The 10852-nt window shown below is 49.6% G+C and overlaps 1 protein-coding gene across 2 annotated transcripts; it reads left to right on the top strand.

Moving 5' to 3' along the window:
• The first annotated feature begins 2875 nt into the window (after nt 1-2875).
• On the top strand, nt 2876-8018 carry ZC3H10 (zinc finger CCCH-type containing 10). 2 transcript variants are annotated; one of them, XM_060113471.1, is made up of 3 exons: nt 2876-2956; nt 3722-3785; nt 5225-8018. In XM_060113471.1, exon 3 carries the CDS (start codon nt 5277-5279, stop codon nt 6573-6575), a length of 1299 nt encoding a protein of 432 aa, XP_059969454.1. In that variant the 5' UTR covers nt 2876-2956; nt 3722-3785; nt 5225-5276; the 3' UTR covers nt 6576-8018. The 2 variants fall into 2 exon arrangements, with proteins under 2 accessions (XP_059969454.1, XP_059969453.1); XM_060113470.1 differs by having other exon boundaries at nt 5222-8018.
• The last annotated feature ends 2834 nt before the right edge of the window (nt 8019-10852 follow it).

The raw sequence follows: 10852 nt of genomic DNA, 5'->3' as shown, positions 1-10852 counted from the left end.
CAATTTTTCAGGGCCAGCCTGAGATTGGATGGGTAATTTGTATTAGAGCATCTTACATATGAGGCATTGCTGACCTGAAGATACTATGCTGAACGAAACTGAACACATCCCTTCATGAGAACTTACAGACAGTGGGCAATCAACAGGTGAGATCCCAGTGGATTTGATATAAAAATAATCCTGGGGTTTTTTGTTTTCAAACACATTACCTTCTGCTGGTGACAATACTAGAACCGCTTAAGCACTTGGAACAAGGGCCCTAAATTTAGAAACCTTGTTTTTCCAGAGCTAAAAAGTGAAATTTTATAAAGGGAAACCACTAAAAAAGGGATTATAACAAGCCGTACCATATCTTACAGTGAATAAGGTGAAGTCTGTATGATGAAGGGTTCTCTTTCATCCTTCATAACTGTAGCCAAATCTTTGGGTGTCTTTTCCAGGTACTTCTGACCTAACCATACCGTGAGACTGGGAAGTTGTGTTGCCACCAAATACCATTCTTGCCTTAAAGAAATGTGTAGCTCATCTTGCTTCCCCTCTGTCCATTGATTTGATTTTCACCCTATGCAGAAGGAGAATCACTTAAGTATTTTCTGAACAAGATGCATCGTGGCCAGGAATATAGTGGCAATCTGCCTCAGGCATTGTAGAGAAAGACCGGACTTGGCTAGGAAGAGAGTTTATCTTCGATAGTTACAAAGTTCTCTGTAGTATGACAGCTTTCTCGACTCCTCACTTTACATCCTTACAATGTTCTGAAATCTTAGGACCTTTGTAAGTTCCAAAATAGAATCTCCCTGCAGCAATTTAGTTTAGAAAATAAGGTTAAAAAAAAAAAGAAGAAGGTAAACCAGTAAAACAAATCAGGAGTTTTTGTTCTATCTGCACCTATCCATAGTAAAATGGAGGATATCGCCAGCAAACTGCAACTCCCATAAAGCAATGAGAGGGAAGGCGGAAGTAGCTGTCCTTTGCTCGTTTGCACTAGGTCTCTTATTGGAAATATGTGCTCATATTTAAATAATACAGTATCCTCATAATAAAACTGGGGGAAGGGGAATTTTGTAACTCAAACTCAAAATACTTTTCCAACAGAACTTTCCTAATTCAATCACTTCTCAGGTACCTAAGGCCGAAAGCTATTGTTACCCCGCCTCGGGCAGCCCCGCCCCTAGGGGCAGGGCGAGACAGCGGAAATGACGACAGTGAGCGTCTCATTAAATATCCATAGGCGGGGCTCTAGCCCTCTCTCGGCCTTAGCGCCATCTTCGGAGGTGAGTGTCTGTGCTGCTGTGTTCGGATTCCGAGTGCAATCCGTTAACATCTGATCTCTGCACTTACCATCGTTATAGCAAACTAACTGCAGACTTTTTTTCTTTCCCCGTAGAAACCTCCGCGCCATGAGAGCGAAGGTAAGCAGTCCCTGGCAGTGAGCTGAGGCTGTAAAGAATTGGCGATTGTGGGGGTAGACCTTGGCAAGGGAAGTCCGGCATCGTTCCGGGATCGCTGGTTTCTCAAGAGTGCCCAAGATATGTTGGGAGAGGAGGGATAGTTTGGGGAGAAGCAAAGGAAGTGGTGGGTAAGTGCTGTGGTGAGAGAGGCTGGAAGTGCGAGAGAGGGCGGGAGTAGAAGAGCGCATGCGGGATTCGGGGTTTTACGTCTGGGATGCGGGTGGGAGTCCAAGTTGTTGATGTGGTTACTCATATAATGCTTTTCATATCCCTGCCTAAACTTGTTACTAAAACTAATGATACCTTGTTTCATTCTCTGCCTCTGGTTATGATCGGTTGCCAGTGGAGGAAGAAGCGAATGCGCAGGTACGCTGAGACATTTCCAGTACAGGAGGGGGGAAGTGGAGCGCGCCTTGGATAAAACTTGGGAGGAACATTTGGTTTAGAAACCTAAAACATCTTTAGGTGAAAAACGTTATGAGCATTGACTGGCCAAAGCCAGGAGTTGGGACACAAGACGGTAGCATCGTATTGTTTGTTGATTTTACCCGTCCCTTGTATTGTGTCTAGATGTAAAATGGGAGGGAAAGACTGAACTCGGGTTTGTGGGCAGGAGGTGTATTCTTATGTCTGGTTTTCAGGCTGAAGCGCAAAAGAAGAAAGATGAGGCAGAGGTCCAAGTAAACTTGTACACCCATGGAAGCCACAGGAGCAGAAACAAGGGAAGCCAGAGGCCAGGGTCGCTGGTACAAATTGTTGGACTCCTTGGCTACTGTCTAGAACTTGTCTCAGTGGATCTGGAACATCGATGGCCATTCTGATCGCCTCTACCGCCTTTAAGAGACCCACCTTGCTCGTATCAAAACGGTCCCTTTTGGTCCTTTGCCCTGGACCTTTGACATACTGGACTAGTTCTATTCTCAGTTGTGGCTGAATGTAACATGTAACAATAAATCATCTCTTTTGCTGTCTTAGCTGAAGAAAAAAATTCGTCTTGTGTGTTATGTGGTTTTTATGGTTCCATTGGCTGGGGATTCTGTACCAGTACAGTCGACCTCTCTACCCTGTGATGTAGAGGAAGTCAAGCAAGCTACTTAGGCTGCAAGTCGGGTGTGGGGGTTCCGGCCCTCGGAGCTGCTGGAGCATTGGGTGGCCCTTACTTCTTGGAAAGGGTGTTACACACGCCAGGAACAGTTCTCAAGTTGATCTCGCGGGCATAGGGGCAAAAAGTGGTTCCCCTCCTCCCTTGTCTAGGCCTGCATTACAAAGTCTCGCTTTGGGAGTTCTTTGCTGTTGGGTCGGGTTGCCATGGTGACGCGCAAAGCTTGCTGGGAACTTCCTGCGGCTTGTCGCGCAAGTACTCGCACATCATAGAGTGTGGTTCCGGGTCTGGTGGCTAGAGTGTCATTTCTTCCGCAGGAAGCGGAAGGGCGATAGGGAAGGCGGCTCTTTGTCGAAGCTAGAGGACCGGCAGGCGGCAGCAGCAACTACGGCGGCGGCGGCAGGTGAGGGAGGCGGGAGACTTAGGTGGAGGCCGCGCCCGGAGGGGAGGAGTCGGGGCCGGCCCAGCGGCTGGGCTCGGCCGGGCTACACAAGGCCCCCCAGGACCGACTTGATCAGGGCCGAGTCCCTTTTCTGACTGACCCCGCTTCGCGAGCAAACGCCAGCTCCGTGACGTCACAGCCCTGCCCATCCCCTCTGCTTGATGTCACCTGGAGTCCCCTTCGCCGCTTCATTAAGTGCTCCCTTTAGTGTCCTATTCCCCTGGTCCCCGGCTGAGCTCCGGAGGCACTGCACAGAACCTGCCAGGCTAGAGACATGCTGCGGTAAACTCCTAGGACTTTTTTCGCAAACTCTGGGGTGTTGCGAAGCGTCACAATCACCGCCCTCAAGTCTAATCCGCCATCGCACTGTCAGTCGCTGCCCTTGCACGGCTCCCTGTTCGGAGCTCCTAACCCCAACCCTAGGCCGGGCTTTGATCCCCACATCCTCCTTCACCTTGAGACGGGGTGCCCCTCACCCTTTGTTCACTCAGGGCTGGTTTTCCAACCCGTCCTCCTGGGCTCTCCAAATTAGTTCTGTTCCTTACTACTCTCTTCTTACTGGCAGCTTCTCCCTTTGACAGGGGAAGTTCAATTTGAATCCTAAGGAAATCTTGACGTGCCCAGAGCTCTTGCCATTTTGTCAGACTTCATTCTTATAACAACCACCCCGTAGTTCTCCATTCTTACCCCTTCTCACACCCAAGTCTCTGTTTTTCTCCTGTTCAGAACCCAGCAGTGATGTGGAGGTGGAGACCCACAGGAGCCCCGGACTTCACCTGAGCTACCTCAGGTATCAAACAATCCTGGGAAAGTTGGGTGGGGAGGAACATCAGATATGATTATCAGCTTCTGGTGGAACTTGTAACACGGTTCAGGCTTGGATAGATGCCATTTATTTTTCACCAGGTCATTTCCCTTTTAGTGAAAATTTGTGCCTTCTCTTTTCCCACTTTTTCCCTTGATTCTGTCTTTCTGAGACTACCTCCCTTTGGAGGAAGATGACCCCTCTTTTACAGATTTTCTTGTAACTCTGGCCTGTGACCTAGTCGGTTCATTTTAGGGTTCATTTTGTCTTGTAGTCAAAGTCAAGGCAGTGGACCGGGTGGTTGGGGGCGGTCAAGGCCAAAGAAATTGGAAAGATTCCCTTATACTCAAGGGGAAACAATATGAAGTTTTCCTATTTGAACAGCAGGGGGAGCCTGAAAAGGCTAGGAAAGGCTTAAGAGGTCAGACACGTGGTAGCAGGGACTCCGAGTCTTGTTGGCGGTGGGGAGAGGACAGCGCTAGAACCAGGGCAGTGGACTGACGTTCTTGAGCTCTTTTGGGAAAGAGGAGATTTTTAAAGCTTTTATAGAGTCTGTAAGTAAAGAACATCTTTATAGGGCAAGGAATGGTGTGGTTTGATGTCAGTAGGATCTTCCCATGGAGGAGTAGGAGGGGTGTAGAATGGGGAAAGAAAGGTCGCTTGTTCCTGTGAAAGTAACTCTTTCCTATTGCCTTGATCTTGCCACAGATGGTTTTGCCCTTTTGAGGTCTATAAGTAGAGATTCCAGCTGTAGAACTCTTCCCCTGAAATGGAGGGAGAGGGGGCTGACCACCCTAAAGTTGAGAATAATGGTCATCTGGGAGAGAATACCAAAAAATGACAGGTTTAGGTATTGCCCTCAAGCTGGTGATACCAGTCTTTTTACTCAGGATTTCCTGGGGTCTAGAGATCTGATACTTCACAGAGTCCTCACCTGAGATCCCATGGAAGAGGGGGTCAGGGAGGTAATGTCACCAGTACCCCATTATCCACAGCCCTTAGTAGCTCAGCAACTTATCGTAGCCACTGTTCCCGGTCTCCGAGACACCAACGGCAGTGTTACTCTTGATCCCACAACTGTGATAAGGTCGGTTCAGACGGGGAAATAAAACCCAACACTGTTCTCTCCCTGCTCCCTCCTTGGCATGTCACCGTTAGTGAGATGAGGTAGCTTCACCCCAGCTCCCTCCCTCCGACAGCCAGGCAAGTGTGAATCATTCTGACCTAGACCAGGTGCACAGGGCCTGGGCAGGACTTCTGACAAGCCAGCCAGTCCAGGTAGAATTCTCATCCGTTAGATTCTCCGTTTCCAGAGCCATTGTGCCTCTGGCCTGCCTCTTGCTGGACTGCCTGCCGTATAGTCAGCAAGAGTTTGGCCCCTCTGGAGGACTCCTGTTTGACACAGCTCTCCTCTTTCCTAGCAGTCACCAAGGGTGGCAAGAAAAGGAAGAAAGCCCTGAGTTGGGGGGGACCAGGATGCCTGACCGGGACAGCTATGCCAACGGCACTGGGAGCAGCGGTGGAGGCCCTGGAGGCGGAGGCAGCGAGGAGGCCAGTGGGACAGGGGCGGGCAGGGGCGGGGCCAGCTCAGATGCTATCTGTAGAGACTTCCTGAGGAATGTGTGCAAGCGAGGCAAGCGTTGCCGCTATCGCCATCCGGACATGAGTGAGGTGTCCAACTTGGGGGTGAGCAAAAACGAGTTCATCTTCTGCCACGACTTCCAGAACAAGGAGTGTAGCCGCCCAAACTGCCGTTTCATCCATGGCTCCAAGGAGGATGAGGATGGCTATAAAAAGACAGGAGAACTTCCCCCTCGGCTGAGGCAGAAAGTGGCAGCCGGCCTGGGCCTTTCACCAGCTGACCTACCAAATGGGAAGGAGGAGGTCCCTATCTGCCGTGACTTTCTCAAGGGTGATTGCCAGAGAGGCGCCAAGTGCAAGTTCCGTCACCTGCAGCGGGACTTTGAGTTTGATGCCCGGGGTGGAGGAGGTGCTGGTGGGGGGGGCTCAACAGGCCCAGTTCCCCCAGGACGACGTCATGACCTCTATGATATCTACGACCTCCCTGACAGGGGCTTTGAGGACCATGAGCCAGGCCCCAAGCGCCGGCGAGGTGGATGCTGCCCCCCAGATGGCCCCCATTTTGAATCATATGAATACAGCCTGGCTCCACCCCGAGGGGTGGAGTGCAGGCTGCTAGAGGAAGAGAATGCCATGCTCAGGAAGCGGGTAGAGGAGCTAAAGAAGCAGGTCAGCAACCTTCTGGCCACCAACGAGGTACTGCTGGAACAAAATGCCCAGTTCCGCAATCAGGCTAAGGTCATGACCCTGAGCTCCACTGCACCAGCAACTGAGCAGACTCTGGCCCCCACCGTGGGCACTGTCGCCACTTTTAACCATGGCATCGCCCAGACTCACACTACTCTCAGCAGCCAGGCTCTACAGCCTCGCCCCGTGTCCCAGCAAGAACTGGTGGCCCCTGCGGGAGCTCCAGCTGCTCCCCCAGCTAATGCTGCACCGCCTGCCGCTCCACCCCCCCCACCCCCACACTTGAACCCAGAGATCACGCCACTGTCGGCTGCTCTGGCTCAAACAATTGCCCAGGGAATGGCACCCCCACCTGTCTCCATGGCTCCTGTGGCTGTATCTGTGGCTCCTGTGGCTGTATCGATGGCCCAACCCTTGGCAGGAATCACAATGAGCCACACCACCACTCCCATGGTGACTTACCCCATTGCCTCCCAGAGCATGCGTATCACAGCCATGCCACACTGATGGGGCTAATGGACACTCCCCTGGTATAGCCTCCCAGGGCTGGGGTCGAGGGGCCCTTACCCACTCGCCTAGCCCTCCCAGGCCCTGTCCAAAGGGCTTACTCATGAACCAGGACAAGAGACTACAGGAGTTTGCTTCTGAGCAGGGGTTGGGTTGGTGTGTTTTCTCTCACCTCCCTTTTATGAGGGTCCTCTTGTCCATCTTCCTTCCAGCCGCACAGAGGGGGCTTGCATAGGAGTGCAGACTGAAGCCAGCAGAGGAAGGACTGACTGAGGGGCTGTGTGTTCTCTGATAGGAATTTGGGGGACATCGTTGGTCTTGTCCTCTCTTCTGCACAGCACAGGTTCCAGCACTGGCTTTGGAAGAAAAAAATACCCTGCCCAGAGGGGAAGCCAGGAAAGATTGGGAAGTGGGTGGCCAGGAGAGAAGGCCTGATAGGAGCCTTCAGACAATTTGGGGCCTAGCTGAGTTGGACAATACAGGAGCTGCTCCTGGGCCCATGGGAAGGTGGGGACCATAGTACTCCAGCCCAGAGACTAGGGGAGCATTCATTACCTTGGCTTGGCCTGGACATCCATAGGGCAGGGCCCACCACGTTCCAAAGAAATAAAAAAATATATTTTTAACAAATGGAGGCAGTGGAAACTTGCTTAGATATTCTGTGTGGAAGATGGGAGCAGTAAATAGATCTCCTGCCAAAATGAAATAAAGACCTCACTCTCACATAGTGGTAAGGATGGATGGAGGCCAGTGAAGAAGGGTAGGGACCCAGAACAAGATCAGATGGGGCTTTGGGGAAGGTACTTCGTGAGGTAAAAACATTGGAGCCACCTAGTCTTGTTTAAAAATAGTCCCATCTGTTTTGGTTTCTATCTGCACATACTATTCCCAGGTTGCCTTAGTAACCAGGGCTCCTAAGGTCATTTAGGGGGCAGGTACTAGGAAGGGTGGATGTGCTGGGAAATGGGAATGGGATATGTATCGACAGATCCTCCCCTTATTCGAACAGAGCAGGGCAGGTGGCAGTTGCTCTCTGAGTTGACAGCAGTGGATGTAACTCCTACCCCATCCCTTCCTCAGTCACCAGTGCCTCAAGCCTTCAAGGCTTAAGAGGTGCTGGGGAAAGGAGAGTTCTTCTGCGGACACAAGCCTCAGGGTTCGTCCCTTTCTTCCCCCTGCCTCCACATAGAACCACAGAGGTTTTAAATCCAATTAAGAGTCAGTAAGGCCAAGGGTCCCAGTAGCCAAACCTCAGTTCCTCCTCAGCTCATGGCTGATGGAGGGGAAACAACTCTAGTGTCTAGTTTATGGGACAGTGGATTTGGGGGTAGAGAGAGTGATCCTGGTTTGTTCTTTCTGCATCATATCTCCTGCTACCTCTTGCTCTCTTGTCTGGTTGATCACTCAGGTTACACCTGGGGTTGGAGATGGTGGGCTAGGTCAAGGTCAGTCATTTAAAAAAAAGGTGGGGCGGGGGGTGGGCGCTGCAGCACTAAAGACTAAAAATGGGCAAATACTGAAATATTGTTTGTGGATTCTAAAAACCACACATTGATAAGCCTAATGTTGATTTTCTGGCACAATTCTGGTTTATTAAAAGAGATGGTTTATGAGCATTTAGACAAATGTGATCATAGATATCAACATGAATTCATCCTAGCCAAACCCTGACAAGCTAACTTTATTATTTTTTTGCCAAGTACCTCTAAAGAGATAGATTCGGGAAACTAGATGTCGTATGTACTTTATTAATGTGCTCCAGCTAAAGACCACCAGGAATACACCTGCAATTGAACAAGGTGGGTTTAATGCTCATTGCAGTGATGGAGAGAGGATGCCGTTTGGAACCACGGTGTGTCTTTCAAGAGGGTGTTAGAAAGGACCCTACAGGACTTGAACTTCATTAAGTGAGTTGGGGGAAGGTTCAAGGAAGTGGAGCTTCAATCTAAATTGAGTGCTGTCAGGGAAGCAGGGGAAATTCTGTAATTGCATATCTTTATCTTATCTAGAAAAAGGGCAGACTAAAGTGAAGCTGAAGCTGCATTAGCTGGGAGAGGGGGATGTTTGGTGTTTTGTGGTTTGCACACTGACCTTGTCTAGTGCTTAAACAAAATTGTGAAGTGATCTTGTTTTTTGTTTTTTGTGTTTTTTTGCAGTACGCGGGCCTCTCACTGCCGTGGCCTCTCCCGTTGCGGGGCACAGGCTCTGGACATGCAGGCCCAGCGGCCATGGCTCACGGGCCCAGCCGCTCCGCGGCATGTGGGATCTTCCCGGACCGGGGCACGAACCCGTGTCCCCTGCATCGGCAGGCGGACTCTCAACCACTGCACCACCAGGGAAGCCCTGATCCTGTTTTTTGCCTCACTTCATCACAGTCACTGAGTACTCTTGTCTGATATTGGTGTTTTGTGAGATTGTGTCCAACAGTACCTGTGAGCCCAGGTCAGCTCCTAATAATTCCAAAGCCTAGCTGTGTCAGGCCAGTTCCCAGATGTCAGGAACTGCTTTCCTCTTTCTCACCTGCTAAGTCATTGCAGATAAGAGAATAATTATGGGTCAGTTAACAGTAGAGTTTGATGGAATCAAAACTGAACATTTGTGCCTAGTAAATGTTGATTAGCCCATTCATGTTAGAGAAATCTCTAGGCTCTAGTGATATACCCAAGGGCTATGGGTTTTTTTTTTAATTGTATAAAAATATGAAAAGCCCAATTACCAACAGTAACACAAGGAAACACTAAGTAATATGGAAAGTGTCTGTAACTTGTATTGACTAAATTAATCCAAAGGGTCAATTTGGATTGACCGACCTTCCCTCTAAAAATTGCTTGAGCCTATCTGAGAAACAAATGCAGAGATCTATATTAGCAATAATTCATGTGAGAACAACATGGGACTTCCAATTGGCTGCAAAAAATTTAAATCTTATTCTTGGGCTTCCCTGGTGGCGCAGTGGTTGAGAGTCCGCCTGCCGATGCAGGGGACACGGGTTCACGCCCCGGTCTGGGAAGATCCCACATGCCGCGGAGCGGCTGGGCCCGTGAGCCATGGCCGCTGAGCCTGTGCGTCCGGAGCGTGTGCTCCGCAACGGGAGAGGCCATAATGAGAGGCCCGCGTACTGCAAAAAAAAAATCAATCAATCAGTCAATCTTATTCTTCATAATATGTCAGTTAATAAATACCAAGAGGCTGCTATGTTCTAGGTACCTTTCTAGAAACTCCATAAGGATAAAAGAACCATAGTTGTGCATTGTAAATATAGTAGTTCTACCACGTCTATCTGAGTGGAACCAGTTCTAAAGTATTGTGTCTTCCAAATAGTTTTTGCAGAGGGCCATTGGCAAACCAGTGGGGTATCTGAAAAAAACTGGCAAGAGAAGACTGAGGGTACACCCAATAGATGTCTTCAGATATATGAAGGGCTACCTAATGGAGAAAAAGGTCCTGTGTTGCTGCATAGGAAATAAGCAGAGAGTTCTAGAAAAATTGCAAACATGTGAGTACTTAATATAAACCAAGGTACTGTGCTAGGCACTTTACATGCAATATTTCACTGACACAATGGGCATTATTATTATACTTGTTTTGCAGAGGAGAAAGACTTAAAGAGGGTAATCAACCCAAGTCTCCACAACTAGTAAGGAATGGAACTAGGAATCTCTTCAGGCAGTCTGACTCCAGACTTGGCATAAGAAAGTTCTAATGATAGAGAGCCATCCAGCAATGGGACCACTACTTTCCAGTAGCTTACAAGGAATAATACAGAGGAAGTTTCCTCAAATCCCGTTGCCCCTTCTTGGAGAGTAGGCTGGGACCAGATTACCACATCCGACCCTGGGAGGCAACTGTAGTTCACATATACATGCAGATCGCAAAACCAGGAAGTCCCAGTGTCTCCTCGCTTACACACGTCCTCTAACAAATGGCCATCCTTTCTCGTGTTACCCACTTACTGCTTATCACCACCAGGTGGCACCTGGGCAGCAGAATTGTCAATGGGCAGGGACCCATCTTGTTTACTTGTTCTGGTGCCTTGCAGCTGCTGATTCTGTGGCTCCTGGGCCCCAGCTGGGAAGAGACCTTCCCGGGGATGAGCTTTTGTCCTCCATACACTGTCTTCAGTAAGAGGATCTGATGATCTAGATAGGATGAGAAAGGGGAAAAGTTTGAAAAGGAACTTCCATAGGTCACCCTCTTCATCCCCCAGCCTAAGGGATCCCTTCCCCTACTCCAGTGTTTGGCAAATGTCAGTTTATAGGGAGGTTTCCTTCTGAGGA

The sequence above is a fragment of the Mesoplodon densirostris genome, chromosome 11, assembly GCF_025265405.1.
Source record: "Mesoplodon densirostris isolate mMesDen1 chromosome 11, mMesDen1 primary haplotype, whole genome shotgun sequence".
Lineage (NCBI taxonomy): Eukaryota > Metazoa > Chordata > Mammalia > Artiodactyla > Ziphiidae > Mesoplodon > Mesoplodon densirostris.
This window is presented reverse-complemented; position numbering and strand designations above follow the sequence as displayed.

Coding starts and splice junctions, on each gene's coding strand:
- ZC3H10 (XM_060113471.1), top strand. CDS start 5,277: ATGCCTGACCGGGACAGCTATGCCAACGGCACTGGGAGCAGCGGTGGA.